This window comes from Tenrec ecaudatus, chromosome 3 (genome assembly GCF_050624435.1).
Source record: "Tenrec ecaudatus isolate mTenEca1 chromosome 3, mTenEca1.hap1, whole genome shotgun sequence".
NCBI classification, from domain to species: domain Eukaryota; kingdom Metazoa; phylum Chordata; class Mammalia; order Afrosoricida; family Tenrecidae; genus Tenrec; species Tenrec ecaudatus.
Window position 1 is genome coordinate 175522296 of NC_134532.1, and position 15425 is coordinate 175537720.

At 39.7% G+C, this 15425-nt stretch overlaps 1 protein-coding gene across 1 annotated transcript in view; it reads left to right on the plus strand.

The window, feature by feature from the left end:
- The window catches only part of GABRA2 (gamma-aminobutyric acid type A receptor subunit alpha2), a 199602-nt gene that overhangs the window by 70052 nt on the left and 114125 nt on the right, over nt 1–15425 (plus strand). Inside the window, exon 3 of the mRNA XM_075544982.1 lies at nt 12853–12920. Coding sequence (XP_075401097.1) covers nt 12853–12920 — 68 coding nt within the window. The remainder of the gene's footprint in view (nt 1–12852; nt 12921–15425) is intronic.

The following is a 15425-nucleotide window of genomic DNA, read 5'->3' on the forward strand; positions in this document are numbered from 1 at the left end:
TTCTTCCAAGTAAGAGTGGTTTGCTCTTTTACTCATCCTTGCTGCTTTCAATATTCTTCTCCAGGGCTAAAATATAAATATAAATGCACTGAGCACTAGATTTAAAACATAGCTTAGCAGAAGGGATTAAAAATTCGTAACTAGAGTCTTCTAAAGAAGATCTATTTTGGGATCAGAGACATAATAGGGTAAAATTAAAAAGTAATGAGGAAATGTGTCATACGAATAGGAAGAAAAGTAGAATTGAGGAAGCTATGCAAATATCTGTCAGAACAGAGTTTTTGACCATTTTATCCACTATAAAAAGGAAGGACACTTTAAGGGATAAAAGGATCACACATTAAAATGAGAAAAGGGTTGAGAAGATGTCAAGGAACAAAGATGCCAATTTGAGGACTCAGTTACACCTGACCCAAGCCGCGGTGGCTGGAGTCACTGCGTGCGCTCATGTGAAATCTGGACGAGCGATAAAGAAGGCCAGCCTTCAGAGAAGAATAAAGATGGATATGTATGATTAATTAAAAAAACCAGCTTTCTCAAATCCTAACGCTTGCCCAAAACTGAACAATCCCTTTCAAAAGAAAGGAAACAGTATAAATATATTAGAAGCCCATCATGCATGTTTCCCCCTTTCCATTTCTCTCGTGGTAAGTGTTACTAAGAATATGATTGTTTCCAAATTGCCAACATTTCTCTTTATTTACCACATGCATTCTCTTATTCTCATAAATTACCTATTATTAACCTCATGATATTTTTCCTCTGAGAAATTTATATGGAAGATTCTCTGGCTTCTGCATATTATGCTGCTGGTGTTTCTGAAGTAAACTATTTAGCTCTTATATGAGGTAATTCATGGTAAATCTTTCTGCTGTCCACAGCTGCTTACTGTTCAGCAGTTTAATTTTGGTTTTTCCTGAATTAACGGTTTCTTCAAATGCAATTTCTTCTTTTTTATTTTAATAAATATTTTTATTGGAGCTCATACAACTCTTATCACAATCCATACATACATCAATTGAGCAAAGCACCCTTATACATTCATTGCACTGGTCATTCTCAAAATTCGCTTTCCACTTGGGTTCCTGGAATCAGGTCGTTTTCCTTTTTTCCCCCTCCCCCTCCCTCCCCGCTTCCCCCTTCGCCCTGCTCCCTTAATAGTTTATATAAATAAATAATTATTAAATCTTGTCTTACACTTTTTATAAATAATTATTATATGTTATCTTACACTGCCCGGCATCTCCCCTCACCCACCTTCCCATTGCCCATCTCCCAGAGAGGAGGTTACACAGAGATCTCCAAGATCAGTTCTCCATTTCTACACCTCCTTCCACCGCTGGCCCTGAGGGGTTCATCCGTCCTAGATTCCCTGTGTTTCCAGATCCCTACTGCACCGCTGTACATCCTCTGGTCTAACTAGGTCCGCAAGGTAGAATTGGGGTCATGATACTTGGGAGGGGAGGAAGCGTTCAAGAACTAGAGGAAGGTTTTGTGTTTCATTGTTGCTACACTGAACCCTGAGTGACTCATCTCCTCCCCACTACTCCTCTGCAAGGGATGTCCAGCTGTCTACAGATGGACATTGGGTCCCCATCATGCACTCCCTCTCATTCACAGTGATGTGATTACCACCACCACCCTCCCCGCCCCGCCTTTGTTGTTTGAGACCTGGTCTCCTCTGCCCTTATGATCACCCATGTTGGTGTGCAACTTCCTTGTGGGCTTTGTTGCTTCTGGGCTAGATGGCCGCTTGTTTGCTTTCAAGCCTTCAAATCCCCAGACGCTATATCTCTCAGTAGCCGGGAGCCATCAGCCTTCTTCATACTTGCTTATGCACACCTTCGTCTTCAGCGTTTATGTGAGGAAAGTGATCACACAATGATTGTTTTTGTTCCTTGGTGTCTGCTACCTGGTCCATTCAACACCTTGTATTCGCTTAGGCTGTGTGCTTCTTCTCTGTGGGCTTTGTCTTTTCTGAGCTAGATGGCCGCTTGTTTGCCTTCTATCCTTTAAGACCCCAGACGCTATATCTTTTTGATAGCCGGGCACCATCAGCTTTCTTCACCACATCTGCTTACACAGACGTCTGTCTTCAGTAATCATGTCGGGAAGGTGGGTATCATGCAATGACCGCTTAGCTGGGTGAGGTGCTGTTGTATTGGGGAAGTATGTGTGAGGAGTCCCAATGTCCATCTGCTACCCTACTACTGAACCTATAAATATATGCACATAAGTCTATTTCCCCCATAATCATAAATATGTTTACATATGTACATGTCTGTATTTAGACTTCTCTGTATGCACTTTGCCTTCTACTCCTTTTCTCTGTTTTCTTTCGCTTTCCTCCCGCCCCACTACCATGTTCAGCCCTCATTCTGGTTTCAGTAATTCCTTCATTCTGGTTTCAGGAATTTACCTTGCCCTTGGTCACTCCCTACCAGTCCTCCCACCCCTTCCCTCCTCTGGTTTTGAACCACTTGCTGTTCCCTTGTCCCTGGGAACACTTTCTTTAAGTTCTCACCTTCCATCTAATCAATGAGTACTTTGATTTGATCTCATGATTACCGCTGCCTTTTCTTTGAGTAACCTCACATTGTTTTACTGTTGCTAAACTATTTAGGGAAAATATCTGTCTTGTAAGTGAATTATAATTAAGGTAATCTGTTTATTCAAACACCAAGTACCCAAAATGCACCATTAGCCATGATAGTAATAGCAGTCAACAGAAATGACACTCCCTCTGTTCATTATGGGGCTGGCATATGTTTGAAGAGACAAACCAAACTCAACTAGAAAAAGATGAAAAAGTATTAAGGTATGAAAATGAAAACAAATTTTTAAATGTCCTGTGAAGTGTGTGAGAGAATTAGTAAGGAGCCCTTGCATGAAATAGGGAGTAGATTGACTTTCCCACTACTTGTCTGTCAGTTTGTCATTTCTTGGTGGTGTGTATGCTACTGGGAAGCCTCCGGGAAGCTATGTCACTGGCATTTTCAAATGCCAGCAGGCTCAGCCCAAATGAACAGATTTTAGGTGAGCTTCCAGACTAAGAACAAACTACAAAGACCGAATAGACTTCAGAAGGATTGGCGAGTGAAAATCCTAATGGAGAGCAGCGACATCTTGCTACATAGTAAAGCCTCCTGACAAGCAGCACAGCGTGGTCCGAGTCAGTACCAGAAAGTCAGCACCTCAGATCTGAAGGCACTCAAAATAGCTGCCTTCTCAAAGTAGAGTCCTCCATAAGGGAAGGGATGGAGCTAAGCCTTTGAGAGTAAGCCACCAGGACCTTTATTTGCTGTGAAGCATGACTAAAATGAGAAGAAACAACTGCAAACATCCTTTAACAAATGGAACTTTGAATGTATGACATATAAATCTATTAAAGTAGGAAGTCATGAAAAATGAAATGGAAGACATATAAATCAACATCCTAGGTGTTAGTGGGGTGAAATGGGCTCGTATTGGCCAATTTGAATGAGAGAATCATATGATTTCCTGTGCTGGGGATGACACTATAGTCAATTGTCAAAAGAGACATTTCAATATCTATCCTAAAATTCAGTGCTGAATGTGAAAGGATACTTCCCATGCGCGTACAAGAAATAGCCAATCAATCCAACCCTTATTCGAATGTGTGAACCAGCCACTGAAGCTAACAATAAAGAAACTGGAAATTTTGCCCCATGTCTTCAGTCTGAAATCAATCAAACAGGCAATCAAGATGCATTGATAACATTTGGCAAATAGAATACAGAAGTTGGAAACACAGATGGAGAAACAGTAATCTGACCTTGGTGACAGAAATGAAGGTAGAGACCACATGATAGAATAAATTCCTTGGCTACTCTTTTAACAAGCACTGATTATCTAAGCAAAATTAATTTCTTGAAAACTGCTTTATTTTCCTCTATTTCTCATGATGGGGTTTTGCTTCCAGCTGTGCATCTGTCAGTTTTCTCGACAATGAGTTGCAATCCACATTGCAGTCTGCAGTCCGTGATCTTCATCAGCAAAGTTGTGCAAGTCCTTCTGGCTTTCAGCAAGCAAGGTTGTGTCGTCTTCCCATTACAGCTGGTTAATAAGCTTCCGCCAATCCTGATGCCACACTCTTCTGTACATCGACGAGTTTTCAGATGATTTGCTCAGCATGTGGATGGAATAAGTGTGGTGAAATGATACAACTCTAACACACATCGTTCCTGATTTTGAACCAAACTGCATCCCTTTTTCTGCTTATAAAACTGCTTGTTGTTCCATGTACAGAATCCAAATCAGCACATTAAGATTTTCTTGAAATCTCATTCCTTGCAATGCTATTTATAGTTTGTTGTGGTCTGCATAGTCAAATGCCTTTCCACAGTGAAACACGGGGAAACCTTTTCTTAGGATTCTCTGTTTTCCACCAAGATCCATCTGACATCACAATGATGTCCTTCCTTTATGTCAAGTCCTCTTCTGAACCCAGCTTGAATTTCTGGCACCTGTCGGTATGTAGAGATACTGTTGCAACTGTTTTTGAATTATCTTCAGCAAAATTTTACATGCATGTGATATTAATTACAATGCTTGGAAAATTCCACATCTGTTGGATTCGTCACTTGTCTTTGGAATGGATGTATATTCCAGTGCTTCATCAGCTTCTTGAAATATTTCTGAGAGTTTAATTTTTCACCTTCAGTACAGCTAGGAATTCTTCCATCATTAGCATAGATTCTTGTTCATATGCTGCATTTTGAAATGGTTGAATTTTGATCAGTTGCTTTGGTACAATTACTCCGTGCACTCCTTCCATCTTCTTTTGATACTTCCTACATTGTTCACTATTTTGCGCATAGAATCTTTTAATTCTACAATTGGAGGGTTGGGTTCTTTCTTCAGGTCTTTCAGCTCGAGACATGCTTAGTGTGTGTTTCCTTTTTGGATTTCTTACTCTGGTATTTGTTTATTTCTTTGTACTTTGCTTTTTGAGTTGTCCTGTGGAAATGTCTATTTATCTTTTTCATTTTATAAATGTGTTCATTGGTTTTAGCTATTACATACAAGCACAACATTCAGAGTCTTTTTTGACATCCACTTGATCATTTTATTATTATTTTTTTGAACATTTAATTAGGGCTCATACAACTCTTATCACAATCCATACATCAATTGTATAAAGCACATCTGTACATTCTTTGCCCTAATCATTTTCAAAGCATTTGCTCTCCACTTAAGCCCTTTGCATCAGGTCCTCTTTTTTTCCCTTCCCTCCCCGCTCCCCCCTCCCTCATGAGCCCTTGATAATTTATAGATTATTATTTTGTCATATCTTGCCCTATCTGGCGTCTCCCTTCACCCCCTTTTCTGTTGTCTGTCCCCCAGGGAGGAGGTCACATGTAGATCCTTGTAATCAGTTCCCCCTTTCCAACCCACTCACCCTCTACTTTTCCAGTATCACCCATCACACCCCTGGTCCTGAAGGTATCATCCACCCTGGATTCCCTGTGCCTCCAGCTCCTATATGCACCAGTGTACAACCTCTGCTCTATCCAGTCTTGCAAGGTAGAATTCAGATCATGATAGTTGGGGGGAGGAAGCATCCAGGATCTGGGGGAAAACTGTGTTCTTCATCGGTACTACATTGCATGCATCCTGACTGACTCATCTCCTCCTCTAAACCCCTCTGTGAGGGGATCTCCAGTGGCTGACAAATGGGCCTCGGGTCTCCACTCTGCACTTACCCCTTCATTCACTATGGTATATATATATGATGATGCCTTATACCTGGTCCCTTTGGCACCTCGTGATAGCACAGGCTGGTGTGCTTCTTCCATGTGGGCTTTGTTGCTTCTGAACTAGATGGCCACTTGTTCATCTTCAAGCCTTTAAGACCCCAGACACTATCTCTTTTGATAGCCGGGCACCATCAGCTTTCTTCGCCACATTTGCTTATGCACCCGTTTGTCCTCGGCGGTCGTATCATAGAGGTGTGCACCCAGTTATATGACTTTTTGTTCTTTGATGCCTGATGACATTATATTTCAACATTTTCCATCATGTTACATTGTACATACCTTGTAGTAGCAGACTTGAATTTTTTAAACTAACAGTTCATGTTGGTTGATATGATATGATGGCTAAATTTTGTGTCTTTGCCTAGATTATAATTCTCAGTGGTTTGGCAGTCATAGGACAATATAATTTTGTAGTTATATATTGGTGTAATTATCCTCAGTGATGTTATGTGATAGTACTATCCAGTCAGTAGTAAATGGCTTAGGGTGATGTAGGATCAGTGAATCATGGAAAGTGGCTTTTCTAGCCAAAGTCTACAAATCAAACCAAAATCTTTATGAGTTTAGTAAGAAGCTGGGGGAAGAAACTGGAATGGACTCCTGCTGTGTATAAAATGAGTTCTCTGAGATGCAGGGGAGGAATCTCATTACAGGCAAGAGCTCAGAGTGCAGCACCTGCTCTGTCTGTCCTCAAGATCCCATTGCAGGGAACCTCCTGGATTGTGAAGACAGGTATAAGATCTGCGGGGCAGCGGCGGAACCAGGAGGCAGAACAGAATGATAGATTTCCCAGCCCACAAAACTGAGTCATTTGTGCAGGGGACTGGCTTGTGGAATGGGGTCCCAGATCACTTAACGTGGGGAGTTGGGTTTGCATAAGTGAAGCTGAATTACTACTGGCTTAGATTTACTGAAGTGGGGTATCTCTAGGTACTTAATCCAAGGAGCTGGGTTAGCTGACCCCCAGAGCTTGAGGCAAGTGTCTTCTGGTTGAGTCTTACAGGGAAGTGGGTATGTCCCTTTGGATAGCTATTAGCAGATCTGAAAGAATATATCTTGATAAACAACTCAACCATGAACATTTTTTTCACAGCTTTACAACTTGGTAACTTCTATAATAAACTCTTTAATTAGCGATTTGTCTGTAAGTTCTGTGTAGCTGCTGCAATTGATCACACACCCAAAAGAGGGAAAATTGTTGTTGTTGTTGCTGCTGCTGCTTCTGTTGTTAGGTGCCATCGAGTCGGTTCTGACTTACAGGTACCCCGTGAGACCTGTGCAATCCTCGCAATGGCTCTTTTGCTGGAATCCATTGTTGCAGCCCCTTTGCCAATCCTTCTTCCTCTTTGTCATGGCCTTTTACTCTAAAAAGCATGATGTCCTCCGGGACCTGGGCTCTCTTGACAACATGTCAAAAGTACTTGAGATAAAATTTCTCCTTCTATCCCTCTGAGGAGCATTCTGGTTCGACTTCTTCCTAGACAAATGTGTTTCTTCTTGGGGCATTCAATAATACTTTCAGTTATTTGTGGCCAGCACCACAATTCAAATGCATCAATTCTTCAATCTTCCTTATTCATTGTCCAACTTTCCCATGCATATCAAGCAACTGAAAATACCAACACTTGCCTTTCAACGTTTTAAAGAGGTCTCATGCAGCAGTCATTCAATGCAACACATCTTTTGATCGCTTGACTGCTGCACCCCTGTGCATTAATTTAGAACTAGTGGTCAGAATTCAAACTGGTAACCTACTAATCAGACTGGTAACTAGTCATCTACTTGTGCTATTTCTGGTATAGCACAGACAGATTACTAAAGATTACTCTCTGAGCATCTGTGTACAGAAATCCTTGGAATGTTAAGACTGTGAATCTCTTTCTCAGGCACAGATAACTATTAGATGCTTGGTATTTGGCTTGGTGATATTTTTTTTGACCTGCCATAGTTGACAGCTGCCCTTTCAAATCACAATTCTGTAGCTTTGTTTATGAAGTTAATAAACCACGAAACCATTTTCATTCTGAAGATTACATGCATATCAGTGATTTACTCCCTATGTGTTGCTCATAATGCTTCGTGCATTGAAATCAACCATATCTTTTGTCTGTAAATCCTTAGCCACTTTAGCTAACTCTCAACTATATAACCACTAGGTATTGATAAAATACCCTCCATTACTGTTTACTGGAGTAGAGTGGATGTTCTTTATATTATTTTTGTTGTTAGGTGCCATTAACTCTGTTCTGACCCCTGGTGTCCCTTTGTACAGCAGAGTAAAGAACCACCAGTCCTGCGTTGTTCTCAAACGTTTTCTTGTGTTTGCACTCATGGCTGCAACCACTTTGTCAATCCCACTTAATGGCTTTCTCATTTCTCTGCCTCTGCACTTTTCCAAGCACTATGTCCCTATCCTCATTAACAACTTAGCCATGCATTTTCTACCACTCCTGAATAAGGACAATAAGGAACACTCTAGATTAGGGACAATTTTTAATTTACTTCTTGTAAACTATCTTATTTTAATTTCTTTTCTCTGGGACATTTAAAATAGTTTTAAAGTGCTGTAGTTAATGTGTCAGGCAATTTATTAGTTCATTCATAGTCAGAAATGCTGTGCGCTCATTGCCACAGTCAACTTTGAATATTTTCTTCATTCCTGTACCCATTGCTGTTAGCTCCCTATTTGTACCCACCTGCCCCTGCCATGCCCCCAGGTGATCATTAATCTGGCTGCTATCTTCATGGATCCACCCATCCTGACTTCCCTCTACAAAAAAAACACAAAACCATGACAAAAGCAAAAACAACAAAAAAAGGACACATCAGAAATGACCAACTAAAACATGGAAAACCTCAACAAAGAGAATCAGACAATATTTAAAACTAGAATAATTTCAAAAGGGAGATCTAAAGACAGTGTGCTGCATTCCAGCCTACAACACCTGCTAAAAGCCACTTCCAAATGCACTTTTCCTGATGTTAAGGCTGGTGCAGATGTGCTTTACACAATTGATGTATGTATATGTATGGATTGTGATAAGAGTTGTATGAGCCCCTAATAAAATGTTTAAAAAAAAAAAAAGGCTGGTGCAACCTTCCAACACCATGGTCAGCAGGGACTCATCGGAGACTCGATCCATGGAGGTGCTCTGCGCATGAATTTGGGCTTCCACTTTCATCCTGAGTGTTCTGCAAATCTAGTGTTTGGATTCCAGGCTCTGGTATTGTTCCCTCATTCAGGTTGACCTTGAAGTTTATTCGTTATGATCTTTAGATCACACAGACTGATGTGCTTTTCCTGTGTGGCCCTACTGACACCTCAGATGGCTGCTTGTGTTGAGACAAGCCTTTAAGACTTCAGACATTGTTTTTTCTGATAACTGGTCACCATCGGGTTTCTTCACACTTTGCTATAATACATATATCTTCATGAGGGCGAGTACCGAGCAGGGCTATGTCACAAGAATAAACAGCTCTCATGGAAGGGCTATTAGCAAGTAAGACCTCAAAATCCAGTCAGATATCTATGGTTTATACATGATCCTGGCTCATTTTGGAGACATCGTCTTTCTATTGGAGTGCATAAAAAATCATCCCCATGTGGCCTAAGGTAATACTAGTTACAGTAACATTATTTTAGGTAGTGATATAGAACTTAGGACAAAGTTGGGAAAAGGAATGATTAGACTACAACACATACATTAACTTATATAGCTTTGGTAACTGGACAAGAGTTAGACAAGCCATGAGGGTTAGATAAGGCAATACGTTCAGTATCATTCATTTACAAAGACCGAAACGTACCTGGTAGGCTAAACCATGTCGCCAAAAAGGAGAGAAAGTGTGAAAACAGTAAATATCTGTTGGTCCTGGGTCACCATTCCATGGGCACCTCTATGCAATAGGTCGAAACCAAACCAAAGTCCCGTGACCACCAGATCGCTAACCTTGAGATGACAAGCATCTGATTCTTCTCCCACCAGAGCATTTCAAATTTAAGTCTAAGGAAGTATTATAGTTCCTAACCTCTGTTAAAAGAGAGCTTAAGATGAAATCCAGTTTTCTTAGTGGAATTTCCACTTCAGATCTTTCTGCTCTACAAAAGCAGTTGTGCCCCTCAGAAGAACCTAGTCGAATGGCCTGGTTGTCTGTGTAGTGTGTTGCCTGGGCCACCAGTGGATAGTTAGAAACAGGGTCCAAAGTGCCCAGTCCAAAGTGCCAAGGGAACATGCTGCCCTTGGAGTATATGAGTGATGTGCAGCATGTCTGTCTATGGTGACGTGTCCCACCCAGTTTACCCACCATCAGAAGTGCAAACCCCTTTCCTAATATAGACGTGGCCCCTGCTTCTCCCATCTGAGTTTCTCTGGGATATTTTAAATAATTATGTAAAACTACTAATGAAACCTAGCGTGGTGTTGAAGAATCTGTTCCAATGCACGGAGAACTGCTCGGTAAGATTTCCTCAGCTGGAATCTCTGCAGCAGTGCACTGCCGGGACTTTGTCCTGTGGACACACCACGGTAGTTCCAACTGCCAATCTCTGGGTCAGTCACTGATCGTGAACTTGTGCTACCCACGATCTAAAATATCAAGAGTTCATTCATTTGTTCATTGAATGAATGTGATAGGACTGGTTTGGATCCCATTTAAAAATACCCTTCAATACCATATGTAGTACTCATCAAGGGTCAGCTGTATAATTTGTGAAAATTAATGAAAAATGAAAATTTGAGGATACTTGCTCAAATTAATCATCTGTAGACTGCAAAATCAGAACATTAAGCCAATCCTGGGAATATTCTTGGTGCCCACAGGAGGTTGATTTTGGGAAAGACCGATGCTAAGAATTTATACACATCTGTCCCTAAATTACTTTCATAGTATCATTTCATAAGGAAGGTTTTGGAATGCTATTTGTTGTTATTGTTGTTGTTGTGTTTATGAGTCACCCCTGATCCGTAGGCACCCTATGGAGCAGACTGAAATGGCCTCCTGGGTTTCCAAGTCCGTCTGTTTAGGGAAGCAGCCTGCCATCGCTGTCTGCTGGCGGCTGGCGGGTGCGTTCTGATCACCCACCTTGTAGATGGTAAATGAGTGGTGAGCCAGGAGCAGGGCTCGCTTTTAACAATAGAGTCTAGAAAACCTAAAAGGAAGCGTCTTCATCTGAAGTGTGGTAGCTGTGCCCGAGGTATCCCAGTCAATCCCAGTCCGTCCTGGAGCGCACGGTGTTCCCGCGAACCGATTGTGCAGCTCGCTTAAAACGGCGTCCAGGTTCAAGTGCATGTCTTGTGAACTGTGGCTGTGTGGGCTGTCTGAGGCCTCAGCAGCCATATTACGTGATTTCCAAACCAGGTGTGGATGCCAACCTTGACCAGGAATGGGTCATTAAACGTTTCCTTACTCTGCTGTGTGTCTGCTTACTCGTTTATAGTAAGTGTAACAGGATAGCATAATATTTAAAGGCACGTGAAGAATCACCAAAATACTATGTTAGATGCTGGGATATAAGCCTCGTAACCATAAAGTCAGCCGTTCAAAACCACCAACTGCTCTCGGGAAGACAACTGAGCTGCCTTCTCCCTTCAAATTTACCCTAAACAGAGCCGCTTTCTGTGGGCCTTGAGCGGCTCCATGGTAGTGGGTTTGTTTTCTGGTTCATGTAACCAAGGTTAGAACTGCCCTGTGGGTTTTCCAAGAGTTTAAATCCTTATGGAAGCAGACATTCATGTGATTCTCCTGTGGAGCGACTGGTCGTTTCAATCCACCAAGTTCCAGCGACCATCAGAGTGCTCTAACCACGGCACTATATCTAGGATATAGTGAACACTCAAAGTTTATTTAGTTTGGTATGGTGGCACTGTCTGTTAAGCTTTGGAATGCAAGGTCATTGGTTCAAACCGACCACCCACCCTTCAGGAAAAGGATGAGGCTGTCTATTCCCCTAAAGATTTAAGGCTTAGGAAACCCTATACATCGTGGCTATGAGTCAGAATTGACTAAATTGCAGTGGCTTTGGGTTTTTCGTTTTTTCCAAAACCTTATATTTCTATTTTTTGGCTTCAAAAGATACATTATGTAAATGTAACTTATTCTTTCATGATTGTAATTTAATATTTACTTTAATAGTAAACATATTTCATGGTATCTTTTGTGTAGAATTATATTTGACAGTTGATATAGAAGCATTCAACTCAGGATGATAGAAGTTAATAATGTATTTTTCATCTTATAAGAGAAAATTGAAAAGGTTTTGTTTTTAAAACCTTTCATTGAACATCTTTTTCTGTTACCAATTATCTTTTCGTAAAAAGAAAGATCTAAATCACCTAGTTAATTGAGCAATCAGTTAATTGTGCTACACTTAATAAATTAGACATTTTTAATCTAATTCACAATAGTCTTAGCACTGCTGACACTCTTAAATACTTTGAAAATCAAACTGGTTTTTAAACCAGTTTTTAAACATTGTGATTAATGTAAATTATTTGCTTTTATGTTTTATGCCACTGAATGATAAATCTTTTTAGAGTAGTATGGATTATGTCTATTTATAATGATTAAATATCTGTTTTATTGCTTCGTGGAGAAGATCTACTGATAAACAATCTACAAAATAACTCTGAAATACCAGTGGAACTATTCAGATTAAACGTCAAATCATCATGAAGAACCATTGAAATATTAGTTTAAAATGAAAACTTAAGACCACATCAAACCACAATTGTACTCTCTTTTTTTCTATTTTCAGTATTGATAAATTTAAATTAACTTGGTTCACTTAAGTTTGTTTCTAAGCAACAAATAATTCTCTGAAATATAACAGAATTCTCTAATCACCTATGGTTTCTAAGTAATAACCCTACTGGACGTTTTACCTTTAGAACAAAAAGAAACTATTAAAATGTTGATCAGCATAGATATTTTTTGTTAGTTGTAAAAGTTGAAAATAAAATATAAAGCTACTAAGTACCATACAGCTTTCTAACCATACCATTACCTGACAACTTCTTTGTCCTGTGGCTCTCAGTATGTAATATCTATATTTAACATTTTTTTCTTATATCAGATAGTATTACTGAAGTCTTCACTAACATCTATGTGACCAGTTTTGGACCAGTCTCAGATACGGATATGGTGAGTATTTTTTAAGCATTGTTTCCTTTACATATGGAAGTTGGAGGGATCATTTATAATAAATATATATTTTAGTGTGGTGAAATTATATATGTTTACTCTACCAAGATCTATGGAATGTTGGTGCGTTATTATGATTATAGACACTCAAGGCGAGTTTGAGTGTTTAGCCTTGTATAAATTGATATCCTCTTTGCTGGCTGTATTCCTAGCTATAGTAATAAAAAGACAATTGATTAAAAAACAAATAATTGAAAGTTATCAGATGTCTGCTTGGATATGTATCATAGAATTCCATGGAAAAAAATGCTTCATACAAAATGTAATCATGGACAGTGTGATAAATAAAAATCTTTGCATTAGCATTGTGTAAGGTGGCTGATGATCATCTTGTCAACACATAAGTATTTTAAAAACAAAAACGAAAGCTAATGTCCATCAAGCTGATTTTTGTGGAGTCTCTCAGTGTACAAATGGCTAATATTTTTGCCTGGGAAGTTTGGGGTAGGAGTCCCTCGGAGCCTCACCCCAAAGCCCTGAGAATCTATTTTTGGAAAGAAAAAAGAAAGCCTTGAAGACCTTATGGAGCAGATTTCTTTCCTGACACACATGAAGTAATCGCACACGTACTAAGGCGTTGTGGAGTAGTTGTGTTGTGGAGTAGTTGTGTTGTAGAGGCGTTGTGTTGTGGAGTAGTTGTGTTGTGGAGTAGTTGTGTTGTGGAGGCGTTGTGTTGTGGAGTAGTTGTGTTGTGGAGGCGTTGTGTTGTGGAGTAGTTGTGTTGTGGAGGCGTTGTGTTGTGGAGTAGTTGTGTTGTGGAGTAGGTGTGCTGTGGAGTAGGTGTGTTGTGGAGTAGTTGTGTTGTGTTGTGGAGGCGTGGTGTTGTGGAGTAGTTGTGTTGTGGAGGCGTGGTGTTTTGGAGTAGTTGTGTTGTGTTGTGGAGGCGTTGTGTTGTGGAGGAGTTGCTTCTGACTGGTGATAACATACTCATTACAAAGTAGAACTGATGAATAGTTATTTGGGGCCATACATTTTATTTTTTAGTAACAATGATACATTTACTCTCAACTAGTTGATGTAAAATGGTTTTTGAGAAACGATTCGTTTTTGAAATCATAACAGGATTCTCTAATCAACTGTGGATTCCAAGTAAAAAGGTGATAACTATACTGGACCTTTTGCATTTGGGCCTGTCAGACATTTTCCATTCAATTTTCCTGTAGAAATACATGGTCAAATGCATATCCACTTAACAATTTCTACATACAGTTCAGTGACAGTACCTACACCTGGCACAATATATCATCATCTTCTCTCTCTTTTCAAAGCATTTTGCCTCCATTATTTAGAATCATGACCCCTATACAATTAGAGTTAATGTCAATAGGATTTCATGGATCTGATTACTCGATATATGATATATTATTTGATATATTGAGAATAATGATGAAGTCAAATATTATTTACTAATTGTGTTAAGCTGGTTTCAGGTTTAAGAAGACTTGTTGGAATGGTTTGGGTTTAAGATTCAAGGGTTATCTCAGGGCAGTAGATCATCCATTCTAAACAGATCTAGGAAGTCAGAGTTACATTTAAGAATTTAAAATTCTATTGCACATTTCTGAATTTTTTATTGGGATACATCAATTGAATCCTTAGGTAAAATATTAACTAATGGTAACTTTGCAGCTAGTTATTTTGATCTAATGGCAAAGGAGACTGTAGTTCATGGAGATATCCTAGTTTCTTGACTGATTCCTGAGTCTCCTTACTCTGCTGCTTCAGGGGCTACTAAAGCAAACTGCCACAGGGGATGACTTTAGGATTTATTTATTTATTTTTGCAAAAGGGATTACTACATGTAACCACTAGACCCCATCATTAATTTGATTTTGACTTATGAACCTATACATGTAACATGTAGATACATAATATAGAAACATAAACATATAATACATGCATACATATATTTATTTTCTAGTTTTAGAACATGTCTGGTAAATATGAGACAAAAGTAATAATTTTTTTAAAAAGAACATTTTATTGGGGGCCCTTACAGCTCTTACAACAATCCATACATCAATTATATCAAGGATATTTGGACCTACGTTGCCATCATCATTTTCCAAATACTTACTTTGTATTTAAGCCCTTGGTATAAGTTCCTCCTTCCTGCACTTCTCTCCCTCCCCATCCTCCTATCCTCTTGTTATTACTACTTCCATTTCTGTTCCTGAGGGGTTTCTCTGACCTGGATTTGATGTGTCATGAGATCATACCTGTACCAGTGTACATGCTCCAGTCTAGTCAGAACTGAAATGCAGGACTGGGGTCATGATAGTGGGGGGTGAGGAAGCCTCAAAGAACTAGAGGAAGATTGTGTATTTCATTGGTGCTACTCTGCATCGTGGTTCACTCTTTCCTTCCTTGTGACCCTTCGGTGAGGGGATGTCCTATTTTTAATAGATGGGTTTGGAATCTCTGCTCTGGTCCATCTCATTCTCA